Raw genomic sequence first — 27725 nt, 5'->3', positions numbered from 1 at the left:
ATATCTACAACCTATCACCCATGTCCTGCCTCTTCACGGGCTCGTTTATTAAACACATACACACAATTTCCTGTCACATAGTGAGAGAAGCGGCGAGTGTCTGCACATAGCTCCATCTCCTCCCCCTACTCAAAGCACGGAACACAGTCCTCATCACACTGCTCCCTTCTTCCGCAGAGGAGACCATGTGATGCCGGCCCATCCCCGCTCACTTCCGGGGTAGAGTCACCTGATCGAGTTCCCGTCACATGACTGCGCCTCTCTTGTCAGCTGTCCTGTCTACCCAGAGAGGTCACAAGAGGCTGGAGATCCGGTTCATGGTGCGGGGACTGAGCTGGTGAGGTGGGTGAGAGAGGACATTGTGGGTGCTGTACTGTGCAATGCTGAAGCTGTGTCTGGAGTTGTGTAATGGTGGAGCTGTGTGTTGTCTGGCTGTGTAATGGTGGAGCTGTGTGTTGTCTGGCTGTGTAATGGTGGAGCTGTGTGTTGTCTGGCTGTGTAATGGTGGAGCTGTGTATTGCCTGGCTGTGTAATGGTGGAGCTGTGTGTTGTCTGGCTGTGTAATGGTGGAGCTGTGTGTTGTTTGGCTGTGTAATGGTGGAGCTGTGTGTTGTCTGGCTGTGTAATGGTGGAGCTGTGTGTTGTCTGGCTGTGTAATGGTGGAGCTGTGTGTTGTCTGGCTGTGTAATGGTGGAGCTGTGTATTGCCTGGCTGTGTAATGGTGGAGCTGCGTATTGGTGGCGCTGCGTATTGCCTGGCTGCATAATGGTGGAGCTGCGTATTGCCTGGCTGCGTATTGGTGGAGCTGCGTATTGGTGGCGCTGCGTATTGCCTGGCTGCGTAATGGTGGCGCTGCGTATTGCCTGGCTGCGTAATGGTGGCGCTGCGTATTGCCTGGCTGCGTAATGGTGGCGCTGCGTATTGCCTGGCTGCGTAATGGTGGAGCTGTGTATTGCCTGGCTGTGTAATGGTGGAGCTGCGTATTGGTGGCGCTGCGTATTGCCTGGCTGCGTAATGGTGGCGCTGCGTATTGCCTGGCTGCGTAATGGTGGAGCTGTGTATTGCCTGGCTGTGTAATGGTGGAGCTGCGTAATGGTGGCGCTGCGTATTGCCTGGCTGCGTAATGGTGGCGCTGCGTATTGCCTGGCTGCGTAATGGTGGAGCTGTGTATTGCCTGGCTGTGTAATGGTGGAGCTGCGTATTGGTGGCGCTGCGTATTGCCTGGCTGCGTAATGGTGGCGCTGCGTATTGCCTGGCTGCGTAATGGTGGAGCTGTGTATTGCCTGGCTGTGTAATGGTGGAGCTGCGTATTGGTGGCGCTGCGTATTGCCTGGCTGCGTAATGGTGGCGCTGCGTATTGCCTGGCTGCGTAATGGTGGCGCTGCGTATTGCCTGGCTGCGTAATGGTGGCGCTGCGTATTGCCTGGCTGCGTAATGGTGGAGCTGCGTATTGCCTGGCTGCGTAATGGTGGAGCTGCGTATTGCCTGGCTGCGTAATGGTGGAGCTGCGTATTGCCTGGCTGCGTAATGGTGGAGCACCTAGTCATAAATATTCACTTTGTTTTAACTACTGTATTATTTTCACTCTCCTCCTTCCCTTTATCCTTTTTCCGGGCCCTGTTTAGACCTTGTGTTGCAGGAATAAGCTTTGCTGCCTGCGACTTTTAAAGCATAATTTGCACACACAAATGCATGTTGCGCATAGGCAGCCCATTCACTTTAACAGGCTGCCCTATGTGCACTTTTCGCCCAAAAGAAGCTCCTGCTCCATTTTGGGCAACAAGCTTAGCACAATTTTTAACTCCACAACGACAATCACAGCAGAATGGCATTGCGTTTGGGATGGCATTAAAGAATAATAGCACCCAAATGCATGTCACACATTTTGCCGCACAAATCGCCTTATGTGAATGGGGCCTTTTTCTTATTAATAAGACTGTACTTCTTGGATATCACTCTTTGACTGTGAAAACTCCTCTCCAATTGGTGAAAATGTAAACATCATTTGTTACTAATATATCAGAAGCCAATTTTTTTCATTTTGCGGAATCTTTAAACCCCCTCGAGTGTTTTTTTTTTTGTCTCTGCCCCATGGGGGTCTTTTTGCATCACTTACTGTCTTGAAAGAGAAGAGGAAGTCAGAGAAAACTCATACTGAGGAAAAATCTTTCCTGATTGTCACAGTGGAATTTTTTTTTTCTTTTTTCCTGAAACTGGTGACAACTAAAATGTTTATAGATGTACTGATCAAGATAAAATGTTAAATAGAAATATTGTAAATGTGTTATTTAATAATGAAGAGGGATATAATTGTATGTTGCAGAGGGACGTAAGGATATTAAACTATGTGTTGTGGAGACCCCCTTTGTTTAGAAGGAACTTTTTCACCTGCTTGTAAAATATTGTTAGGTTCTGTGGTTTGATAGGGGAACATAGTTATTCCTGCAGTTTCTTTTTATGTATTTTGTTCTTTAGAATGCCCCATTGTTTTAGCAATGACTGACTGCATGGTGCTGTCTCTTTTATATAGTGGACTTATTATGTTAGCAATGTGTATATTATGGTCTGTGTTAGATGAGTTTATTGAAATACATTCTACATAGTAATTACCTAAGCTTAGAATTATAACGTTCAGGCCAGCTTGAACTCTTCATTATGTACTGGCTTGGCATAGCTTGAACTTACATACAGATAAATTAAATAGCCTTGTTTCTGCTGGAATTGCTGAATTTTTCTAAGGGTTTGGACTGCTTTCAGTGTGAAGTATTTTTATAGCCATCTCCAAGAAAAAAAAAATACACACTGTATTGCCAAACGTATTGGGACACCCCTCTAAATCATTGGATTCAATCACCTCCATGACCACAGGTGTATAAAAGCAAGCACCTAGACATGCAGACTGCTTCTACAAACATTTGTGAAAGAATGGGTCGCTCTCAGGAGCTCAGTGAATTCAAGTCCATCCGTGACATTCCCTTGCTACTAAATATTCCACGGTCAACTGTTAATGGTATTATAACAAAGTGGAAGTAACTGGGAACAACAGCAACTCAGCCACGAAAATTTGACAGCGCGAGTCAGTGCATGCTAAAGCACACAGTGCACAGAAGTCACCAACTGTATGTAGAGTCAATAGCTAAAGACCTCCAAACCAAAGTTTGTGTGTCCTTCAGATTAGCATAACGGTGCATAGAGAGCTTCATGGAATGGGTTTCCATGGCCGAGCAGCTGCATCCAAGCCTTTCATCACCAAGTGCAATGCAAAGTGTTGGATGCAGTGGTGTAAAGAATGCTGCCACTGGACTTTAGAGCAGTTGAGACATGTTCTCTGGAGTGACAAATCGCTCTTCTCTGTCTGGCAATCCAATGGTCGTGTCTGGGTTTGGCGATTGCCAGAAGAATGATACTTGCCTGACTGCATTTTGCCAATTGTAAAGTTAGGTGTAGGGGGGATTATGGTGTGGGGTTGTTCTTCAGGGGTTGGGCTTGGCTCCTTAGTTTCAGTGACAATTTCCTGCTCCCAACTTTGTGGGAGCAGTTTGGGGATGGCCCCTTCCTGCTCCTACATGACTACGCACTAGTACACAAAGCAAAGTCCATAAAGACATGGATGAGCGAGTTTGGGGTGAAGGAACTTGACTGGCCTGCACTGTTCTGGTTTCAACCCGATAGAACACCTTTGGAATTAATTAGATTGGAGACTGCAAACCAGGCCTTCTCGTCCGACATCAGTGTCTGACCTCACACATACGCTTCTGTAAAAATGGTCAAACATTCCCATAGACACACTCCTAAACCTAGTGGACAACCTTCGTAGAAGACTTGAAGCTGTTATAGCTGCAAAAGGTGGGTCAACTCAATATTAAACCCTACAGACTAAGACTGGGATGCCATTAAAGTTCATGTGCGTGTAAAGGCAGGCGTCACAATACTTTTTGCAATATAGTGTGTGTATTTATATATCATTTGATCCCCTGCAGATTTTGTAAGTTTGCCCACTTACAAAGAAATGATGGGCCTATAATTTTTTTCATAGGTGTATTCTAAATTATCGCTGGTGTCTGTAGACCTATCAGTGTATCTGTGTATCCGTACATCATACTAGCAAGCAGATACTTACTGAGAAGAAGACTCAATTCACCACCACAGCGTCGTGGTAGTTCTTGAAAATTACAAGCTGACAGCTGCAAAGGCTGCTGGAATTTGTGGTGTTCTCATTCACAGAATACTGTGAATGAGTGATGCGGGCGGAGATCCCCCTGCTAGCTGTCACAACAGAGGGGAGCAGGGGCCAGTCCATTCGTAACATGTTATACCCTTAATATGGGTGTAACATATTACGAAAGGTGAACTTATCCTTTAACCATGCTTACCAAGGCATCAGAATGCCATTGTATCTTGAAAAAAAAAGCCAGTTGCTGCTAAAACCTTATAAACTGGAACAGAGTGCCGGACTCCAGAATTCGAAAGAACATCAAGCAAAAGGCTTCTGCAAAATCACCCAGGAGTTATATTACCTCGTCATGGCTTATAAATGTTGCTATATCTTTTTTTAATATTTTGGCAGGGTTTTTAAAAAGTTTTGGTTAAAGTAGGAACAGGTTAGGGCCTGTGCCAGGTTTTTATTTCTGTCTGTGTCTGTACCACAGTTTTCCCCTTATTTCTTGTCAGGATAGGAAATCTCTTCAACTTGCACTGTTGCACTTTGAATGACAATTGCGCAGTCATGCAACACTGTACCCATATAACATTTTTATCATTTTTCTCACACCAATATAGCTTTCTTTTAGTGGTATTTGATCACCACTGGGCTTTTTTATTTTTTTGCTATATAAATTAAAAAATACTGAACATTTTGAAAAAAAATTTTTTTGATTCATTTTTGTTATAAAATTTTTCAAATAAATAATTTTTCTTCATAACTCTAGGACAAAATGTATTCTGCTACTTTTTTGGGGTAAAAATAACCCTAAACCGTGTATATTATTTAGTCTGTGTGAAAGTTAGAGTCTATAAAGTATGGGGTTTATCTGCAAATTGATTATTTGAGACCCTAAAATGCTGGACACTGGTATGTGGTATGGGGTGATCAGGATGCTGATATGTCATATGGGGGTGATCTGGATGTTGGTATGAGCTATGGGGGTGATCTGGATGTTGGTATGAGCTATGGCAGTGATCTGGTTGTTGTTATGAGGCATGACAGTGATCTGGACATTAGTATGAGGCATGGCAGTGATCTGGACATTTTAGTATGAGGCATGGCAGTGATCAGGACGCAGATATGGGGTATGGCAGTGATCAGGAAGTTGATATGAGGTATGGCAGTGTGGCAGTCATTAGGACATTGTTATGAGGTATGGCGGTGATCAGGACGCTGTTATGGCAGTGATCAGGAACCTGGTATGAGTTATGGTGGTAATCAGGATGCTGATATGTCGTATGGGGGTGATCAGGATGCTGGTATGGGGTATGGTGGTGATCATAGTGCTGGTATAGCATATGGCGGTGATCATAGTGCTGGTATGAGATATGGCAGTGCTTTTGTGAGCAATGGGACAGGTGACGGGCTGGTTGTATTTTTTTATTTAAACTACACTGGGGCACTGATCAGGGACACTGGGGTGGCTGGCATCGCAGTCTGTGAGTGTGCAAGCAGGCTGGCAGGCTGCTGTAAACTCGCAGACTGCAGCATCGGTTCTCTCTGCTCTCACTCTTTACTTTGTATTGTTTACTATGTGATTGCTGTGATTGAACACAGTAATCACATGGTAAAACATCATGTGATTGGACACAGCGGTAAAACACCATGTGATCACTTGGACACAACGGTAATGTTATCCGCTGTGTCCGGGTGACACATGGATCACCAGGCTCTTGGGTGCATGCTCTGTGAGCTGTGCAGGAGCCTCTGATGCCGGCTGACGTACAAGTATATTAGCCCCCATTGGCGCTGCTTCCCGTCCGCCATCTATGTGCAATGGGCATACAGGAAGCAGTTAAACCAGTAGGATTGTAAAGGTCAGACACTCCTGTAAGTGTAAATATAAGCATGTGTACAGTATGTCAATTATTTACAGCAAATATTTCCACCATAACTAAACTATGCACCACAAAAACACTTAAGGACTCTGAAATGTCACTTTTAGGCCTCATGCACACTGGGGGCTCAATTCACTAAATAATATCCAATGGGATAATTGAATCATGTGGCACATTGTTTTTCTAGTTATCTCATGCGATATGAAAATGTCAATTTACTATCACCTTATGAGTTGTTTACCTCGCAAATCAAAAACATTCGGTAAACACCTCCATAAAATGGTGTTAAAGTAAATTCACTAAATTAAATAAATGCATGAGATCAATAAGTAGTGGTCCAGAAATGAGGCTTTTAAGGAATGTAAAAATATATTAACCAATTTGGAGGAGGCTCTACCTTTTTGGATTAGTTCTCTCAATAGTAATGTATAGAAACCTAAATATATGGAAAAATACAGAATCATTGGGGTTGATTTCCTTAAAGTATAACTAAAGGCAAAACATTTTTTTTTTAGTTTTGGAGTGGAACGGAATTAGACCCCCTGTCAGGTTTTTATTGTCTGAGCCTCGGTTAGGGAGATTTACCCTCTCTATTGGTCCTGTTTACCATTATTGAAAGTAAAAGAAAATCCTAAGTTTTGGGCTGTCCCCACAAGTAATAGAGGGGAAATCTTCCAATGGGGACACTGGTTCTGGTGACTTGGGGGTCCCCACGAGATTCTTTTCATTTGGAAGGAATTCCTCTCACAAAGTCAAGGGAAGTCTCCCCAATGACAACTTTTTTCTTTTTTTTTTTTTTTCATTGGTGGAAGAAGGGTGTCTATATGTATAAAGAAATAAAAATAATAAGAAAAATGTAAATTTTTTTTTCAATTGGCGGAAGAAGGGTGTGTGTGTGTATGTATGTATGTATGTGTGTATATATATATATGTGTGTGTGTGTGTGTGTGTGTGTGTGTATATATATATATATATATATATATATATATATATATATATATATATATATATATATATATATATATATATATATATGTGTGTGTGTATGTATATGTGTGTGTGTGTGTGTGTGTGTATATATATATATTTATACTATTTTCATTCAATATTATTAATAATAATAATTTGCAATTACTTCATTTTGGTAAACCACGTGTCACGTGAATGCAGCTTCTCTTTGACTGGTATTCTAGTACCTTTATTCTTTTGTTTTGATACATATGCTGCAGGGACCGCACTGACTTGGTGAGTTGGCATATTTCTACAATTTTAAACCATTTTACCTCTTTATTAGCAATAAAAAAATCTGATAGTGGTTCTAATCCTTCTCCATCCCACTATATATCGCATGAGATAAACTAACACATGGTTTCGTGAGTAGAATACCTCACATTTTGTCCATTCCTTGACATAAAACACATTAATGTTATTGCATGGAAATGCATTTCAAGTAGAAGTCCCATTCTTTCTTGTGTGTCTTGTTTCACATATACATTCCCTACTTTTTTTAAATGGGAAACTACTGTATTGGCCCACATCTATGCATGTGCGCTAATGTGAATGGTTGTGAAAGCCTTAATAGATGTTAGAATGTTAAAATTGTATACAGTGGAAATAATTATTTGTGTTTGAATACATGTACTTTTCAGCCTGTAAACACCAGATCTCAGTGATTCAAATCTGATGCATGGTCTCTCTGCTGATGGAAAAAGCTGTAGTAGATAATGTTAGTTACATAGTTAGTCTGGCTGAAAAAAGACCAAAGTCCATCCAGTTCAACCAAAAAAAGTTATATTCCTATACCTACAGTTGATCCAGAGGAAGGCAAAAAAAACCCATCAAAGCACGATCCAATTTTCTCCTGCAGGAGAGCAAATTGGATCATGCTCATGCCCATGATCAATCATCAATATTAGTGTTGTCATCATTTTGGCAATGTGTTGGAAAAGACATGTTACCTTCTATGGCATCTTCTTTCTGCAAACAAATTAATGAATGTGCAATTTATTACACGGAGATCTGGTGTTGAGTGATGTGAGTGTTGCAGACATTTTTATTTTTCAAAGCCAAGGTCAATAGGGGCATTCTTCTTGTCCTGCAGAGTTTACATGTAAAAGTACAGCTGTTATAGCACAAAATTACTTGTTGATGCTGCTATGTCTTCATTGTTGTATTTTTGTCTTTTTTTTTTTTTTTGCAGGGTTTATTTATTCTGCAGTTATTTCTTCCAATCCCAGAATTCTTCTGGGTCAATCCAGAGTCTGTCTGCTTTTTACCTGTTAGAGGTAAGGCTTGGAGCTGGGAACAACCTGTGATAAATCAGATAAAATGGCTTGCCTTTTCAAACCTGTGTTTAGAGGAAAACAAAAGTCTTGTTTTGTCATCAAATATATGCTTCTTGAAGGACACGGAAAAGGAGATTCTTGTATGAATGCTTTGCTCTAGTTTGGAGATGCTTTATCAAATGTTATTAGAATTTATATACCACGCATCATACTCAAATATTTTAAAATCTTTGTCAGGTCTGCCATTTAATGTGTCCATTGCAGGTATAATACTTTGACAGATTGTCAAAGCCTTAAATTATACCATTTTAAATAATCTTACAATCTTGCTTGTCAGAAGAATCTTTTCATAAATTACCTCATGTGTCATACTATTGTGAATTTGGAAAGTATTTTATTTATTTATTTTTTGTGGTAGCCCCATAAAAATGATGGATTCCTGCAAGATTAAATATGTTACTGCAGGAAAAGTGTAGTTCACTGCAACATTTACATTTTAATGCTTTTTTTTTTTTTTTTTTTTTTTTTTTTATAATGACAGTATGTGAGCGCTTACACTCTAAAAGGCTATAACTTATTTTGAGACAGTTTACCAAACTTTTGTTGGTCATATACCAAAATGAGCATCTAATAACCATAATTAGCATAGGTCACTATAGTTTTCAAAGTTCTATAACCTCTATAAATTCCACACCTTATCATATTTCTATAGGTTACTGTTGTGCTTGTTTTCAGAGAGCCCACATCTATCCTTGATTCTCTAAAACTTATCTTTAGTCTAGGGAAACTGACAAATAAGGTTCACAGTTTAAAGTGATAGCAAAGCTCTTTTTTTTTTTTTTTTTTTAAATAACAAACATGTCATACTTACCTGCTCTGAGCACAGAGCAGCCCTGATCCTGTTGTTCTCTGGTACCCCACTGGCGCTCCTGGTTTTCCTCTTCTCGGGTCCCCCACCAGCGCTCCTGGTTCCTCTCTCTTGGACCAGTGCCTCCAATATCAAGCCACTTGCCATGGGGGACTGGTGCGTGCTTTCTCCTGAACTTTGATCTATGCGTCCATAGGACACATAGAGCTGTGCCCCCCCTCCCCCCCCCCATTCTCTCCTCATTGGGTTACTGGCTGTGACTGACAGCAGTGCAAGCCAGTTGCTCCTTCTGCTATGTCTCGGAATTTGAGGAAAGAGACCCGGGACAGCCAAAGCTTCTGTGCACATGGCTGGAGGTGGGCTCAGGTGAGTATTAGGGATGCTGTGGGAGGAGCAATCCCTAATCCTTCAGCCTTTAAAACCACTTTAAATCTGTATGCTTTCCATTTTGAGAACTGGATACTCGAGCCTCACTTTTTAATGTCTAAAAATACAACAGGTAAAATGATGTTACACAGTTAAAATGAACCCTCCCTTTGCTCATGCAGGCAAAGCAACAGGTTCACTTAATTTGCACCCTCCTCAGCTGTATGTATTTTACTTCCCTTCCCTTCTCTTCTGCTCTATTCAGCATCCTTGAATGGGGAGAATTACCTGGTAGTGCTGAGTATGGGAGAGCATATGACTCCCGTTCTGGCCTTTCTTTTATGTGACAGACATGGTGCTTGGTGGTTGACCTATGAAACACTTAGGAATGTCACATCATGGTAAGATGAAAGCCTTCAGCCCTGTTTAAGTCACAACTTGGAACTTACACATGGTTTCCTCTTTTTGTTCCCAGTAGACAAATAGGGTAGTGAGGAAGCAAGCAAAAAAACAAACAAAAGTTATGTATATACAACTGAAGAGGGTGGCAATTAAGTCAACCTGTTGCTTTTCCCTGCACAGTTCGTCTTTAAGCATGCAAAACTTGTAGAATTTATATAACGTTTACAAGTGGGGAGCTTACAGCTGGTCTCAAAAACAAACTTTTATGTTCAATGAAGAGTAAAGACATTTATTATTTAAACATTTGTTTATCTGTGAATATGATGTTGGCTATCCTATTGTCATTATAAAGCATATGGTATGTTTTTAAAGGGTAGAGCATACCAAAACAATGCAGTCTCTTTAAAGCAAGCCTTCACCCTGCAGACCCCTCTAAACTCCCCGCATTCCTTCCCCTCCACGATGTAACTTGTTGTTTACGGTTTGTTTACAATTTTTTTTAATTCTTTTTTTGTCTGCCCCCCACCCCCACAGCCATTCTTATCCAGGCAAGTTGTGTCCCATCATTTATCCCAGAAGGTTGAAAGAGCAGGGACACACTGTGATTGGTGGATGGTGCAGGAAACCATCACTGGGGGTCCAGCTGCCATTACATGGAAGTGGCAGCTGACTTCTGATGACCAAGGAGAAGGGCAAGAAATGTTGCTCTTTCAAGTGGTTCTAAAGTGTAAATTTTGTTTTTATTCTTTACCTTACTGCATTCTCTGCATTAAGGTAAAAAAACACCCTACCATATTTCCTAGTCCCCTCTTATCCCTAAACACTTATCTGGCTCCTGTCTCTGGCTCCAGCACCGCTCCCCTCATTTTCTGCTTTCACAGGAAAAACTGAAGGCAGCGGGGCACACAGCCCAGATTGGGAAAACGCACACATGGGTGCCTCTTTAACACCCAGCCTACTTTGGAAGTACCTAAAGCAGGCAAAAGGTAATCGCGCCAGCAGGGAGACTGCCAGAAGAGAAGAAGGCAGTGAATTCTATGAAATATGAATGCACAGAGCAGGAAAGTATAGCCTCCCTTTTTTTTTTTTTTTTTTTTTTTTTTTTTAAATAAAAAAAAAAAAAAACGACTTCAGTATCACTTTAAGTGCAGACAACACAGGTAGGAATAGCACCCTTAGAATGCATTTTAGGAAAACTGTATGTAAAAAAAATGTCCAGGTCATGCCATAAATAGAAAAGAACCTTGGTTCATTGTGCACTGTTCAAAGACAAAGATATTATTGCTGCTTAGAAGGTTTTTCACCCTGCCAAAAGTCCTTATAGTTTTTTTCACCTGATGTACACCGTTTGTTTCTCCAAACCTTTTAACTGTTCTGAGCACTGTAATTAGGTTTTTATTCATACGTCTGTCCATGCTAGATAATGTTTCACAAAAAGTGGAAGACACCCAACCATCATTCCATTTGACATCTTGGGATGATAGTGATGGAGAGGTACTTCTTAGCGCTATACTCTCCAGGAATCTGCCTGATTTGAGGAAAAAAAGTTTTTTCCTTCATACACTATTGGTTTGTATAAATGTAGAAAAGGTGCAGTGCTTACAACATGCTAAACTTCCAAACTTACAGTGGGGCAAAAAAGTATTTAGTCAGCCACCAATTGTGTAAGTTCTCCCACTTAAAAAGATGAGAGAGGCCTGTAATTGGCATCATAGGTAGACCTCAACTATGAGAGACAAAATGAGAAAACAAATCCAGACAATCACATTGGCTGATTTAGAAAGAATTTATTTGCAAATTATGGTGGAAAATAAGTATTTGGTCACCTACAAACAAGCAAGATTTCTGGCTCTCACAGACCTGTACCTTCTTCTTTAAGAGGCTCCTCTGTCCTGCACTCATTACCTGTATCAATGGTACCTGTTTGAACTTGTTATCAGTATAAAAGACACCTGTTCACAATCTCAAACAGTCACACTCCAAACTCCACTATGGTGAAGACCAAAGAGCTGTCGATGGACACCAGAAACAAAATTGTAGACCTGCACTAGGCAGGGAAGACTGAATCTGCAATAGGCAAGCAGCTTGGTGTGAACAAATCTACTGTGGGAGCAATAATTAGAAAATGGAAGACAATGCAAGATCTCACCCCATGGGGTCAAAATGATCACAAGAACAGTGAGCAAAAATCCCAGGACCACACGGGGGGACCTAGTGAATGACCTGCAGAGAGCTGGGACCAACGTAACAAAGGCTACCATCAGTAACACACTACGCCGCCAGGGACTCAGATCCTTCAAGATTAAAATATCCACGTGGAGTAAGCAAACGAACAGTGTAAAGCCACTCACAAAGATGGCCGCCGAACCATCATACGGCCACGGCGGCATGACATCAGTACGCAGGCTCCTCCCTTGAAATAAAGTACTACACTATTAGCCGTTTCTTTCTAGGCTCTTTTTGTGAGCTGGTTTTTTCAGGATCCCTGCCTCTTCCACTTTGAGGATTGATTGCTGTGCTGAGGATACCCCTCCAATCTGATACATCTTAGCTTCCATGGTTCTGTGTTTGATGGGAACATAGCCTGACCTGCTTGTGGAGGAGTGTGCCATTTTTGCTCTACATGTGCATTTTATATGCGCTTCTGGTGAGTGCATATAAAGGAGTCATTCTCACGGATTCACTTATCACTGGAAGTCACTAATTTCTTACGGATTCATTCAATATTGGACTTTAGTGTCTGTGTGTCCAGAGCGCCTCACTGTGATTATTTAGATATTGTTGCATGTTCATTTATGTCACCCAGATATATGGTAATTATATGCATTTACGTATAAGTTTGGAAGTTTAGCATGTTGTAAGCGCTGCACCTTTTCTACATTTATTATTAGTGAGGACAAAAAGGGCAGTCTTTAGTACCAGCAGCTTAATTTCTCTCTTTTTTTTTTTTTTTTCTCCTGAGTGCTCACTGATATCTTCTATACTATTGATTTGGAGCATGCAGGTGAAACTCAAAAAAATTAGAATATCGTGCAAAAGTTAATTTATTTATTTCAGTAATGCAACTTAAAAAGTGAAACTAATGTATGAGAGCAACTCATTACATGCAAAGCAAGATAGTTCAAGCTGTGATTTGTCATAATTGTGATGATTATGGCTTACAGCTCATGAAAACCCCAAATCCACAATCTGAGAAAATTAAAATATTACATGCAATGAATAAAACAAGGATTGTACATAGAACAATATCGGACCTCTGAAAAGTATAAGCATGTATATGTACTCAGTACTTGGTTTGGACCCCTTTTGCAGCAATTACTGCCTCAATGCGGCATGGCATGGAAGCTATCAGCCTGTGGCACTGCTGAGGTGTTATGGAAGACCAGGATGCTTCAATAGCGGCCTTCAGCTCTTCTGCATTGTTCGATCATGTCTCTCATCTTTCTTTTGACAATGCCCCATAGATTCTCTATGGGGTTCAGGTCAGGCGAGTTTGCTGGCCAATCAAGCACAGTAATCCCACGGTCATTGAACCAGGTTTTGGTGCTTTTGGCAGTGTGGGCAGGTGCCAAGTCCTGCTGGAAAATGAAGTCAGCATCCCCATAAAGCTCGTCTGCAGAAGGAAGCATGAAGTGCTCCAAAATCTCCTGGTAGATGGCTGCGTTGACCATGGACTTAATGAAGCACAGTGGATCAACACCAGCAGATGACATGGCTCCCCAAATCAGCACAGACTGTGGAAACTTCACACTGGACTTCAAGCATCTTGCAGTGTGTGCCTCTCCATTCTTCCTCCATATTCTGGGTCCTTGGTTTCCAAATGAGATGCAAAAGTTGCTCTCATCAGAAAAGAGGACTTTGGACCACTGAGCAACAGACCAGGTCTGTTTTTCTTTAGCCCAGGTAAGATGCTTCTGACGTTGCTTGTTGTTCAGGAGCGGCTTGACAAGAGGAATATGACATAAGAATCCCATGTCTTATGGGATCCGTCTGTGTGTGGTAGCTCTTGATGCACTGACTCCAGCCTCAGTCCACTCCTTGTGAAAGTCCCCAACTCTTTTAAACAGGCTTTTCTTGACAATCCTCTCCAGGCTGCGGTCATCCCTGCTGCTTGTGCACATTTTTCTTCCACACTTTTCCCTTCCACATAACTTTCTATTAATGTGCCTTGATACAGCCCTTTAGGAATATCCAACTTCTTTTGCAATTACCTTTTGAGGCTTTCCCTCCTTATCTAGGGTGTCAATGATGGTTTTCTGCACAACTGTCAGGTTAGCAGTCTTTCCCATGATTGTGGTTTTTACTGAACCAGCCTGAGAGACCATTAACACAATATTCTAATTTCTGAGATTGTGGATTTGCGGTTTCCATGAGCTGTAAGCCATAATCATCACAACTATAACAAATCACAGCTTGAACTATCTTGCTTTGCATGTAATGAGTCTATCTCATATATTAGTTTTACCTTTTAAGTTGCATTACTGAAATAAATGAACTTTTGCACGATATTCTAATTTTTTGAGTTTCACCTGTATGTCATGTCTTGAAACATATATTTTGTCTTTGTCTCCAGAAGCAAAAAAGAAAAGATGGACATCCGAGGTGCTGTTGATGCTGCTGTCCCAACAAACATTATTGCAGCCAAGGCTGCGGAGGTTCGTGCCAACAAGGTGAACTGGCAGTCTTATCTTCAGTAAGTATATATCACTGTCTTTATAGTCACAGACATTCTGCATGTGAGTTCTTACATTTAAAGAAACAGCTTTAAAGTCCTGAGCGAATTCTAGAATCCCAATCCAGGTGCTCAGATACTTCTCCCTAACAATAGTGGCCTTCTCCGGTGTCTACATCCTCAAATACAAAATCTTTTTTTGGCACTGGCAGGGTCTGCATGGTGACTCTCCATAGACTTGAGTGGGGCCATACTCTCAGTATCTCTTATGTTGGATTACAGCTCCATTCAAGCTTGTGGCACATGCAGATTCTGCAAAGAAAGCCATATTGCATCCAGGCATGTAATCAACGGAGGAGGTTGCTACATTCAGTAAGAGGTAGGAAAGCTATTGGGCAGGGGAATTACAGTAAGCTAGATTGGGGAGCTAGGTATGGTGAGATAGTTTGCGATTTCAACTGGACTTGTCCTTCACCCCGTCCTGTTCACCATCTGTATATAAAATGTTGAAATGCTTTCTCAAGTCAGAGCCCTAAGCTGACATTTATTTATTTATTTATTATTATTATTATTATTATTATTATTATTATTGACATTACTTTCACTTAAGACATGGGTCTTCTCAAATGATTGAGAAATAGCTTGCTTGCTGACTGTCAGGTAAGAAATGGTAATCCCATGAAAGCTGGATGCTTCATTAAGAATACACCTTCACTGTTTATCTTCCATGCTATATGTTTAATGCTGTAATAATTACAAAAAAATATATATTTTGATGCATTTGGCAGCCTAAAATGAAAAAAAACCCCACACATATAGGCTGTTATTATTATAACAGAGTATCCAATAAAAACCTGCTATGTCCTTTAAAACTTCTTGTAGCTGTGCCAATTTTTCATAGAATGTTTGTGAGGCAAGCTGACACTGTTAAATTTGAGCTGGATATCTAAATAAATAGTGGTGTGAGTGCATGTGTGTGTGTATTTCTCTCTCTCTCTCTCTCTCTCTCCCTCCCCTCCCCCCCCCCTCTCTCTCTCTCTCTCTCTCTCTCATTTTTATACACACACTGCTCAAAACAATTAAAGGAACACTTTGAAAACACATCAGATTTCAATGTGGAAAAATATCATGCTGGATATCGATACTGATATGGACTGAGTAATGTGCTAGGAACATAAGGATGCCCCATTGTTTGATAGAAATGAGAATGATCAACCTACAGAGGACTGAATTCAAAGAAACTCTGAAAGTCAAAGTGAAAAAAATTATGCTGCAGGCTAGTCCATTTTGCTGAAATTTGATTGCAGCAACTCAAAATGGTACTCAGTAGTGTGTATGGCCCCCACGTGCTTGTATACCTGCCTGAAAATGGGGCATGCTCCTAATGAGATGACGGATAGTGTCCTAGAGTATTTCCTCCCAGATCTGGACCAGGGCATCACTTAGCTCCTGGACAGTCTCAGTTGCAACCTGGTGGTGTCGGATGGACCGAAACATGATATCCTAGAGGTGTTTTATTGGATTTAGGTCAGGCGAGCGTGGGGGCTATTCAATGGTATCAAATCCTTCCTCCTCTAGGAACTGCCTGCATACTCTCACCACATGAGGCCAGGCATTGTCCTGCACCAGGAGAAGCCCAGGACCCACTGCACCAGTGGAGGGTCTGACAATGGGTCCAAGGATTTCATCTCAATATATAATGGCAGTCAGGTTGCCATTGTCTAGCCTGTAGAGGTTTGTGTGTCGCTCCATGGATATGCCTTCCCAGCCATAACTGACCCACCACCAAAACGGTCATGTTGAACAATGTTACAGGCAGTATAACGTTCTCCACAGTTTCTCCAGACCCTTTCAGGTCTGTCGCATGTGCTCAGGGTGAACCTGCTCTCATCTGTGAAAAGCACAGGACCCTGCCAATTTTGGTGTTCAAATGCACAAATGTACAAATGCCAATCAAGCTCTATGGTGCCGGGCAGTGAGCACAGGGCCCACTAGAGGACGTCGGGCCTTCAGGCCACCCTCATGACATCAGTTTCTGATTTGGTCTGAGACATTCACACCAGTGGCCTGCTGGAGGTCATTTTTTAGGGCTCTGGCAGTGCTCATCCTGTTCCTCCTTGTACAAAGGAGCAGGTACCGGTTCTGCTGATGGGCTAAAAAGACCTATGGCCCTGTCCAGCTCTCCTAGAGTAACTGCCTGTCTCATGGAATCTCCTCCATGCCCTTGAGACTGTGCTGGGAAACACAGCAAACCTTCTGGCAATGGTACATATTCATGTGCCATCCTGGAGGAGTTGGATTGCCTGTGCAACCTCTGTAGGGTCCAGGTATTACCTCATGCTACCAGTAGTGACACTGACCCTAGCCAAATGCAAAACTAGTGAAAAACAGTCAGAAAAGATGAGTAGGGAAAAAATGTCTGTGGCCTCCACCTGTAAAACCATTCCTGTTTTGGGGGTTGTCTTATTTTTGCCCATCTAGTGCATCTGTTGTTAATACACCAAAGCAGTTGAAACTGATTAACAACCCTCTTTGCTACTTAACGGACCAGATCAATATACTAGGAGTTTAATTGACTTGATTCTTGATTTCTGATTAAAAGGTTTTGCTTTAATTTTTTTTGAGGTGCGTGTTTGTGTGTGTGTATTATTGGAAAGAAGATCCTAACCCTTCTGGCCCATACACATGCTAATTGGTTGCTAAACTGTGTCTAACAAAAAAATGTATATATTGCAGCTTACTAGTCCTTGCGTTATGGCTGCAATTGTTTTCTTTTTGTTCTGTTTTTTTTTTTCTTTCTTGCATCGTAATCTTGCCGATAACACACTTCCTGTCCCTGGGTGGCCACATTATTCCTCCACTGTATCTGGAGGGAGCCTTGGTTGTGACCCTAGGTTTCTTTCCTGATATGGATTACTAATGTGTCTGTATCTCTTCATCTCAGTTACATTGGAGGCAGGGCAGTTGGTAGTTTACAGAAGATATTTAGGAAGATATTAATGTTCTCTGATGCTGCTCACAGAAAGTGACAAAGTGATAAGATCAGGACCAGGGCTATAGGCTACAGTATATTGCATGTTTCTGGGGTCTATCGTTTAAGTCCTCATGATCATTGTACATTTTTTTGCAGCTGCTTCTAGGGGCGTTAGGTGTTTTTTTTTTTTTTTTCTTTTTTTTCCCCCTGCATGTTAGCCTATGTTTCCATGCACACATAGGATTTTAGCAGCATTCAGTGGCGTGAGCTTTTAGAGGCAGTAAACAAACCCGCTGCCAGTTCATCCAGGATCAGCAAAGTTTTGGCAGAAAAAATGCTTGACGTTGCTAAACGCATTTAGCACTTGAGGGTTTATTCATTTTAATAGCCAGAATAAATTATTATTCTGGCCAATGAAATTAACTAACGTCCAAGCTCATGTAAACGCACCTTAAACCTTGTAAAAACTTTAGACACTTTTACAAGCGTCAGGCTTTTTTTCTGCCAAAACGCTTCTGCCAGGATGAAAGACTTCTAGGAGAGTTTGCAAAACGTCTTGTTTGCATGAGGCCTAAGAATGTTCATCTGTGTTAATAATAGTTGTAAATCCAGAAGACACCAAATTGTATTGTCTATATGCAAGATATTAATTAGGATTACCATAATTGTTATAGATCTAGCTATCAGTTGTAAAGATGTAGTGTGATCTTTGTGTATTGGTAGCCTGATGCTGGCTATATGCAGATCAAATGTAGCAGAAATCAACCTAAATTTGAGCCATGAATGGCCCTGTTGGCAACCCAGCTCAACAAACTTCAATTGAAGGAGTTAGGTGGAAATTTCTTGGCTGAACATTAACCGCAGCCAGTCAGATGCAGTCCCTGTTCAAGTATTTTGAAAGCCGCTGGAGCAATGCCAGCAGGGGATATTTCCTCCATCTGTGCTGTTTAGTGTGGATGAGGAAATCCTATTGATTTTTTTTATTCCAAACGTGTATGGCTGGCCTTAAGCTTTGTATTACTTGATGCAAATGTGATCACTTTTCTGGCTGCATTTACTTTGCAAAATAAACTAAAAAAAAATGCTGGATTGCTCAGTGAAGTGATCATTGTCTACATCTGCCCCTGTACTGTTCACAACAAATAATGCAAATCTGTTTACAAAACAATTTTTTCTTAATGTTTTGCCTGTCAAATCTGATGTTTTGCTCTGTTGCGTGGGGAGGCTTTGGTAAAACAAGGCCTTCCTGTGTGTTTGAGCTTGAATCTTATCATCATTGTGTTAGAATGTATAGTATTTGCCAGTACAATGCTTCATACTTATGGTTTTAGTCATTAGTGATGTTTTTAGATCTGGACCCACTGGTGTATCTGATATGATGCGTTTATGTTTGAATAAGTTCAGCCTTACTAATCTCCTATTTTTCACTGATATATTCTATACTTCAGATTTCCATCTGGGCAGTAGTGTACACATCAATCCAAATGGAACAGGCTCTAATAGGAAGAATTTCTGATGTAAAAAATGCATTTTTCTAGAGTGGGGGTATTGAGTTAAAACTTATGGAGGTCTGATCAGTAAAATGTTCTTCCAGCAGAGGTCCGTATCGCATGTGTGTGTGTGTGAAGACTCCTTCCCAAAACAGCCCCCCTTTTAATTTCAATCCTGTTCTTACAGCAGTGTCCTCAGTTCCCTGCACATGACCGTTCCCCACTTCACATCACAGTTTTCCTTTCAGAGTAGTGTTCTCAGGCCTCCTTCACATCACCCCCCACTACCTTTACAGTAGTGTACTGAATCCCCCCCCCCCCCCCCGCACACATACAGTAGTGTGTTCCCTCCACGGCACTGTCCCCATTCACATCACCCCTTTACAGCACCACCCTCTTTCACATCACCAGTCCCACTTCACATCAACCCTCCCACAATAGTGTGCTCTTCCGTCTTCACATATCACTCCCCCATAGCACTGCCCCCCTTTCACATCACACCTTACCCCCACTGTAGTGTTCTCTGCCCTCCCCCCCTTTGCTTTACTACCTTAGTGTGGAGAGTGGAAGGCAGGAGTTAACCTTCAAGATTAACCAGCGGGTGATTGGTTGCTAGGACACGGCGGACCTAGCAACCAGTCACTTGCTGGTTAATATGAAAAGTTAACCGAGGGCAGCTCCTGCCCTTCATCCAATGCTGAAATGTGCCTCCCACACTCAGTTCATTATTGTCCTTCCTTCTGCTCTCTACACTGTCTTGAGAATGGCATAGGCTGGGGGACAGAAGCAGCTCTTAAGTGGCGCTTCTGGAGGTCCGGATGGGACAGTGGCTAAGTCTCTATCTGGTATGCAGTCCGCCATTTGGTGATTCCTGTCCTAGAGGGTTCTCCCACTTGCCAATCAATTTTTAACCTGTGGATCTAGTGGGTGACGCAGAAAGCAGACAAAAAGGAAGTTACATGCTATGGGCTTGTGTTCTAGATTTTGGCTGAGTAAACATAGGACTATCTGATTTGAGCACAGTTGTAATGTTTATAGTGGTAGCACTGGCTGGTTTTCCTTTCTTACCTGGAGCATTTCTTTGAAGTGGATGTGAACCCTAGCTGAATGACATTTAGTTTCTTGAAGCAATGTGTATCATAAACAAATTCTTAAATATAATACTTGTTTTCATCTTTTTTTAATCCTTTGTTGCACCTTATTGCTGCTGATCCTCTGCATCTTCTTTGGCGTTGCTCCTTGTCCAATTGCATTCACTATTGCAATGACTGCATGTCATTTCTCAGTATGGCTTTCCTGATGGTAACAACAGTGGACTATGCCTACATCAATGTTTGTTAGAATGGCTAATTGTAGTTCCATCGAAGCCATGTGACACATTTGATGACATTGAGAGAGAGGGTGAAAACACTCTTCATTTCCAGCTGTTATTTTAATGAAAATTGCTGATTTAAAGATATTGAAAAATTTTAATGCTTTTAATTTAAGACTACATGCATATAGACCGTTTGTACTATCAGCATTAAATCTTGGTGTTCTCGGGCATCCAAGAGGCACAGGTGCAGTTTCCAGCCCAGCTGTAAGCAGCTCGTCAGAATCTGTGACGGGCTAAATTATATGGTGGCTGAAAGCTGTACTGAGCAGTACTCTTGTTTAGAGCCATATACGTTCTGGGGTGTATGGCCCGAATCCAGGAATTCTGTGTTTTGGCACATGTGTCCCTGAATGAATGCAGCCCTAAACCTAACCTGAGTATTACTAAAAGGGACTCGTCCAACTCATCAACTCATCCATTGCATATTGCTGGGAAAAGAGTGCCATGTGTGCCAAAACTGCAGTCCTTCAAACTGTTAAGTAGATATCCAAATGAGATAAACCTGAGTACTGCATAGAATTTTAAAGGCAGTGGGCTGGACGCCGAACCTGTGCCTCCCGAGCACCTGAAAGGACTGGGATTTGACACTGGCAGGCCAAACTAGCTGTGTGCAGGAGGCCTCATACTTTTGACAGTATGCTGTTATGGGATCATGTGGCATACATATTGTACATTCTTGACTTTCATTTTTATGGTTTAATTTTTTTTTTTTTAAGTTTGATAGCAGTGACAAAAGCTATACTCTTTTTCTAGACAAATTCCTCTGTATAATGTTTGACGAAATTATAGTAACCCCTCGTCTAACAACGTATGTTTATAAGTGGTGCAGTAGCTTGTTATTGATTTTTAGAGCTGGCTTTAAAATAAGTCCTCTTTTATTCAGCTCTGAAGATGTGACTCCTTCCCACTGGCAGTGCCCACAGTGGTTCCCTGCTCTCTCATTCTTCTTGGGAGCCCAGGACCATGGAAACAGCTCCTACAGTGAGAACAGGAGGTGACTGGAGAACCCAGAGGCGTAACTATAGAGGTTGCAGGGGTTGCAATAGCAACCTGGCCCAATGCGCCAGGGGGGCCCATGCAGCTTCCCTGTTATATTTGGCTCTACACCTGGATAGGAGGGGCGACAGGTGTGTCATATAGAGGAGATGATGCTCTTCATTTTCACCCTGCAGCTGCTGAAAGGCAGATTCTTCTCTCCCTCCCATTTGGCATTTGGGAACTGAATGAAGAAAATGGTGGGTATTGGTTCATCTACATGCTGCCCCTCCTATCCAGGTTACTTAATCCCTGCTGTCCCTGGGCCCCCCTGTGTGCTCCCCTGGCCGCCCCCCTCATCCCCTAAAGCACCCCCCTGCTGCTGGCCGGGGATGATTTAGTATGTGTGCTTCCTTGGCCCAACCTCATCCCCTGCTGCATTTCCCCCCCTCCTGTCTGTGTCTATTCATAACTGAAGCATAGTGAATGGTGTTTTCTATGCTACAGTTCTTGAATGAATGGGAAACTGTGTACAGAGCTATTGCTGTTCATTCATTCTATGCAGCTGAGTTTGAAGAGATGGATATCTCCTTTCTCTGTCTCAAAGGTGAAACATCCAGAGGTCTTTTCAGACACCTGATATCTCACCAAAGCCCCCCTATGGGGCTCCAGAAACAAAATTGTAAAAAATAATAAATTAAATTTTTGTAAAAAATAATAAAAAAAAATTAAAAGACAAAAATAAACTATTGACCCCGTCCACTTCCCTACTGACCCCATCCACTACATTGCTGACACCATCCACTGCTGTACTGACTGACACCATTCACAGTCCTAATGACACCAGTGGCTGAACTACTAGGGTCACCAAGGTCGCACTTTCGACTGGACCCTGGGGGGGGGGGGCAAGACAGCATGAAGGGGGCCCACTGCAGAACATATGAAAGAGTCCTACTGTAATAAAGGGCCTGGCCTAGGGTCAGGGGGGCCCTTCATTGTTTATTGAACAGAGGCCCTGAAGCTTCCAATTATGCCTCTGTTTCCTAATTCCTCCCTGTTGCTATTTAACCTGGGAAATATGTTACATCACTTCCGAGCTCACAGCTGTCATTCCTTGGCTATTGCAGTCAAGAATGCAGCTAAGCTAGTATGGTCTGTGATGAATAGCTAGATTGGAAGGTGGGAAAAATATTGGAAGTTTACGGATGCTGAATTTCTCCATAAAGAGGACCTATTACCTGCTATTAAATAGGAAGCTTGTTTTGCCCCCTTGTGATAGCAGTAAAGTTAAAAAATTAACAAAAAAATGAAAGCACCTCTTGTACACATTCCAATACAAATTTGCAGTGTAGTGCAAGCACATTTATGTAAACATTAATTGCACTATACATGTGAGATGTTGCTGCGAATGTAAGAGTGAGGGCAAAAATCCTAGGGCCATTTTCTTGAGGATTTAACAGATGTGTGCATTTTTTAGACTTACGTTTGGTATCTCTTTATTCATTGCAACCCCATGCTTTATATTTTACCAAATAATTGGGTATATTGCACTAAAATTCATTGTAGTGTACCTTTTTTTTTTTTCCCCCCTAATATATGCGTTTGCGCCGAATTTGTGCAGCTATTTATCAATCTAAAAAAATTGCAACTTTCATCATTTTATTCTCCAGAGTCTCCTCTTTCAGAACATTTTATATTGGTTTGTGGGTTTAAAGCAATTTCTAGCAAAAAATGCAGATTTTTAACTTGTGAAAATTTTAAATAATTGTCCAGGTAGACAAGTGTTTAAAAGAGATCTATGGTCACGGCACAAGCTTTCATTTTATAACATCAGCATTGTAATAACAATATATCCAATATAATTTTACTCTCCTTTTATGTTGTGAGTTCTACCTCTCTGCTGGCCATCTCTTTTTCACAACTTCCTGGATTCCCTGCATGCTTTGCAGCTTCTTCTCTGCTGCTTACTTTCAGTTTCTATGGAGTACATAACCCATGGTACCTTGCTACCTGCAGGCAGTGATTCCTGTACTGACTCCTCCTCCCAGCACATTTGTAGTTCAGAAGGTAGCAGTGCCTGTCACCAAGGTATAGTGAATACATGTTACAGAATTCAAGTTTACAAACGTCAATATCCTTCAGATTATTAGGGCTAGGCTGCAAATAATTGAAATTCAATCTAGAAATAAATATATGGTTTTACATTTTGTCCATAGATACAGTGCATTGAAAAAGTATTCATACCCCTTGAAAGTTTCCACATTTTGTCATGTTAAAATCCCAATAAAATACATTTACATTTTTGGTTGTATGTGATAGACCAGCACAAAGTGTCACATAATTGTGAAGTGGAAGGAAATTGATAAATGGTTTTCAAAATGTTTTTACAAATAAATATGTGAAAAGTGTGGTGTGCATTTCTATTCAACCCCTCACCCAAAATCTCCTTTCATACATCAAAGTTGGAAAACATCTCCTTAAGCTGTTGGGCAAGTATAGCTGGGCATCCACACATCCGTTTGTACCAGTGTCGCAAAGCTGCATGCCTAAGGCATGTTCAACATGGTCAGAAGAGTTTTACTGTGAAAGGCAAGACCTACTCCATCAACAACTTCTACAATTGTTTTTCTGACAATGTGGTATACTGCTTGACCTGCCAGTGTGGTCTCTTTTACGTTGGCAAGACCATACAGACCCTCCGGAAAAGGTTTGGGGACCACTGATGCTTGGTCAAAGATTGGATTGACAAACACAGCGTCCCCAGACATTTTCTAGATTTTCATGACAAATATCCTCCAGCCTCAGGGTATGGGTGATAGTCCATTCCCAGGACTTTCCCTGTGGCAGAGCACTTTAAGCGTCTCTGCCAAAGGAAAACTTTCTGGATCTGCACCTCAGACCTTGGCACTGGGGGGCCCCAATAAGCCAGCCCCCCTGGAGTCCATACTTTGTAGAACCACCTTTTACTGCAATTACAGCTGCGAGCCTTTTTGGTGATGTCTCTACCAGCTTTACACATCTAGAGTGACATTTTTGCCCATTCTCCTTTGCAAAAAAGCTCAAGCTCTGTCAGATTGGATGGAGAGCGTCTGTGAACAGCAATTTTCAAGTCTTGCCACAGATTCAAAATTGGATTTAGGTTTGGACTTTGACTAGGCCATTCTAACACATGAATATGATTTGATCTAAACCATTCCATTGTAGCTCTTACTATAAGTTTAGGGTCATTTTCCTGCTGGAAGGTGAACCTACGCCCCAGTCTCAAGTCTTTTGCAGACTCTAAGTGGTTTTCTTTAAGATTGCCCTGTATTTGGCTCCATCCATTTTCCCATCACCTCTCTCTAGCTTCCATGTCCCTGCTGAAGAAAAGCACAAATACAGAGGAAGGCAAGAAAATTTCTTCAAGACCCCGCCCCCTCCCCACCTAAGGCAATGGGATGTTTCTTTGATTGACTCTCTGGTGATATTATCTATAAATTATGATATCCAGGTATATCTTATGTATTAGGAAGGCATCCAGCTCTTTTTTTCAAAACAGTCTACTAAATTGGCCAGAACTAGTTCTTGAGGGAGCCTAGCCCACATTTACCCATCTCTTATTGTGAAGAAGCCTTTCCATCAGTGGAAGTTAAATCTCTTTTCCTCCAGATGTAATTGATAAAGCAGTTTTTATAGCAAGATAAAAAGAGCATATCTAAACTGGAAGAGCATTTTTGCATAAACAAAAAGACAGCGTACACTATATTACTTTTTTATTTTTAATAGAAAATAAAAAATGAATAAATATCAAATCTTTTATGACCATTTGTTTTGTGCTTAGACTCACAAAGAAGGAATCGGTCTGGATCCCTGTTCCTCTCACAACTTAAACAATTAGATAGACACAATCTCTATCCACGCTTTATGTACTCTCTATTGGCCCATCCTTTCTAATGAGGAAAAACAAGTGATTTATTAGAATAATCACTTTTCATTATGTTAGAAAATTGATTGATCAGATGCTGTGTCTGTGTGCTGAAAACATTTTCCTGATAGGTCCCTGTGCTGCTGAGACTTTCAGAAATGTAACCGCACACAACTATTGATTGAGGCGACTCTGCGTGGGTGTTTGAATGTTTCTAGAGGAGGTCTTTCTATAGTTTGATGAAAAAGCGGAAATTGTTGAAAATGGAAGGCCATCTTCTGAACTTCATATCACAAGAAAACAATACTTTTGTTCAGCTTGTTCTATTGCTTATATTTCAGATAAATCCGTAAACCAGTATTGCCTTTCTCTTCCACATGTTGTGTAGTAAATAGTCTTTGCTGAAAACTAGAATTGTAATGCATTTAGTTTAATCATTTGTTCAGATGGTATTAAAGATGGTATTTAGTGGGGCAACTAAACACAATTAAAACAATATTTGCAGGGGTGTGAATTTTTGTAAAAACTATTTGTCCAGGAACTAAATCGGGGCCCCAATCTACTTGTCCCTCATGACAATCTACTTGTCCAGATAAAATTTTTTTTTTTTTTTAACCAAAACTGTATTTAAATCAGAGGTCATTTTAAGAATGTTGGGACTTTTAAAAACAAAAGAGGCTTTATGGCGACTTAAACATGTAATATTTTTAACATTGTGCTGTTTGTCTCCTCCTCCCCTCCCTGCCTCTCTCCAGTACCACACCCGAGGACTAGCAGGGAGGGGGAGACCTTGCAGTGTGATCAACAACGGTTGGCTGCTCGTCAGGAAAGGGTGGGTCAGGGCTTATACTTTATTCCTTTCGTTGCCAGAGCTGTTTTTGCGCGTTCTCGGCCAGAGCCGTTTTTGCATTTTTTGCACACGTTTAAAAAATAATTTTAGGCCTGAAGATTACATAAACCCCCCATGTCGCATGATTTTACTGCAAATGTTTTGTAAAAAATACAAGTTAATTTTAGGGCACAAAAAAGCAATAAATTTCCCTATTTTTTTGTAAAATATAAAAGGTGAGGTTGCATCGAGTAAACAGATATCCAACTTGTCAAACCTTAAATTTGTGCACGCTTGTGAAATGGCGACAAACTTCAGTACCCTATACTTTCTATAGGTCAACACCTTTAAAGCTCCTTATAGGTCACCAGTTTAGTGTTACGGAGGAGGTTTGGTACTAGAATTATTGCTCTCATTCTGGCGTGCGCGGCGATATGTAATATGTGTATCGCAATTGACGGTTTCATGCATAGGCGCCCCAGTGTGTGCTTTTACGTTTGTACGTGCGTAATATGTGGGGGTGGGGGCCACAGTATTTTTTGGTAGGTGGGATAGTATGTGCTTGGGTGTAACTTTCATTTTTTTCAATAAAAAAAAAAAACTTTTTTTTTTTTTCATCACATAGGGGACAAAGTCCCCTATGTGGTGATTTTTGGAGACAGGTTCTCTTTGAGACATCCAAGGTCTAAAAGACCCTGCATGTCTCCCCTCTGCTCCACTGAATTACACTGATCTCCACCATATTACATTCTTTCCCGGGGATTCCATTACAATCTCTCAACGGGGACCTGGAAGTGACATTGTAACATCACTTCCGGGTCAGCACAAGAAGGGGAGGGCAGAGCTAAAGGTAGAAAAAAACTTCCTGCCCGGAGCCTGGAAATACATGTCCCGGGCGTTGGGCGATAGGAATCCAACATCCCTGATTTGTGAGCCATTTTACCTTCAAAACGCTTTGAAATTCTGTTATGTGCTGTAATGATTCTCACATCCCTACTACTGCATAGCACCACAATGCAAAGCCTTCACCTCTGTGTGTTGGCATGTGAGTGGAGGAACTATGAGGCAATGAAATAAAGGGACTAGATGAGGCTAGATATTCTCGGAATTTTTTTGTTTAACCACTTGCTGTCCAGGACAAGTTTGGCATTTTTCATATACATGTTACAATCTACATTTTTTTGCTAGAAAATTACTTGGAACCCCCAAACATTATATATTTTCTGAAAGCAGAGGCCCTGGAGAATAAAATAGTGGCTTCTGCCAATTTTTTTCTTTTTTTATTTCAATCTGTTTATTAGATTGTCCAAAAGTACATTAGAACAACAACATTTGTAGGATCGTAAAGGGACTCCTACAAAAAAAAAGTACAGGAACATATGATAATTAACAATCATCAATACAATGGTAAGATTCATGACAGCTATTGGCAGTCTCTAGTCATCGCAAGAGAAAAATAGAAAACTAAGTGGTCTATGCTCCTGCTCTCTAGGTAGCCGCCCAAAAGTAGAGCCCTCCACAGAGCAGGGGAAGCTGATGGCTT

The 27725-nt window shown here is 41.3% G+C and overlaps 1 protein-coding gene across 6 annotated transcripts in view; it reads left to right on the top strand.

The window, feature by feature from the left end:
* The first annotated feature begins 212 nt into the window (after nucleotides 1-212).
* The window catches only part of ATP6V1H (ATPase H+ transporting V1 subunit H), a 159008-nt gene continuing 131495 nt past the window's right edge, over nucleotides 213-27725 (top strand). Inside the window, exons 1-4 of one of the 6 annotated variants that reach the window (XM_089678430.1) lie at nucleotides 213-342; nucleotides 7272-7287; nucleotides 8243-8327; nucleotides 14537-14656. In XM_089678430.1, the coding sequence (XP_089534556.1) occupies nucleotides 14553-14656 (104 nt within the window). In that variant the 5' untranslated portion in view covers nucleotides 213-342; nucleotides 7272-7287; nucleotides 8243-8327; nucleotides 14537-14552. The remainder of the gene's footprint in view (nucleotides 343-7271; nucleotides 7288-8242; nucleotides 8328-14536; nucleotides 14657-27725) is intronic. The other 5 variants (XM_089678431.1, XM_089678432.1, XM_089678433.1 and 2 more) reach the window with 5 other exon arrangements.

Source organism: Staurois parvus, unplaced genomic scaffold (genome assembly GCF_062004578.1).
Source record: "Staurois parvus isolate SC_StPar_1 unplaced genomic scaffold, SC_StPar_1.0 ptg000205l, whole genome shotgun sequence".
In the NCBI taxonomy this organism is placed as follows: Eukaryota; Metazoa; Chordata; class Amphibia; order Anura; family Ranidae; genus Staurois; species Staurois parvus.
This window is presented reverse-complemented; position numbering and strand designations above follow the sequence as displayed.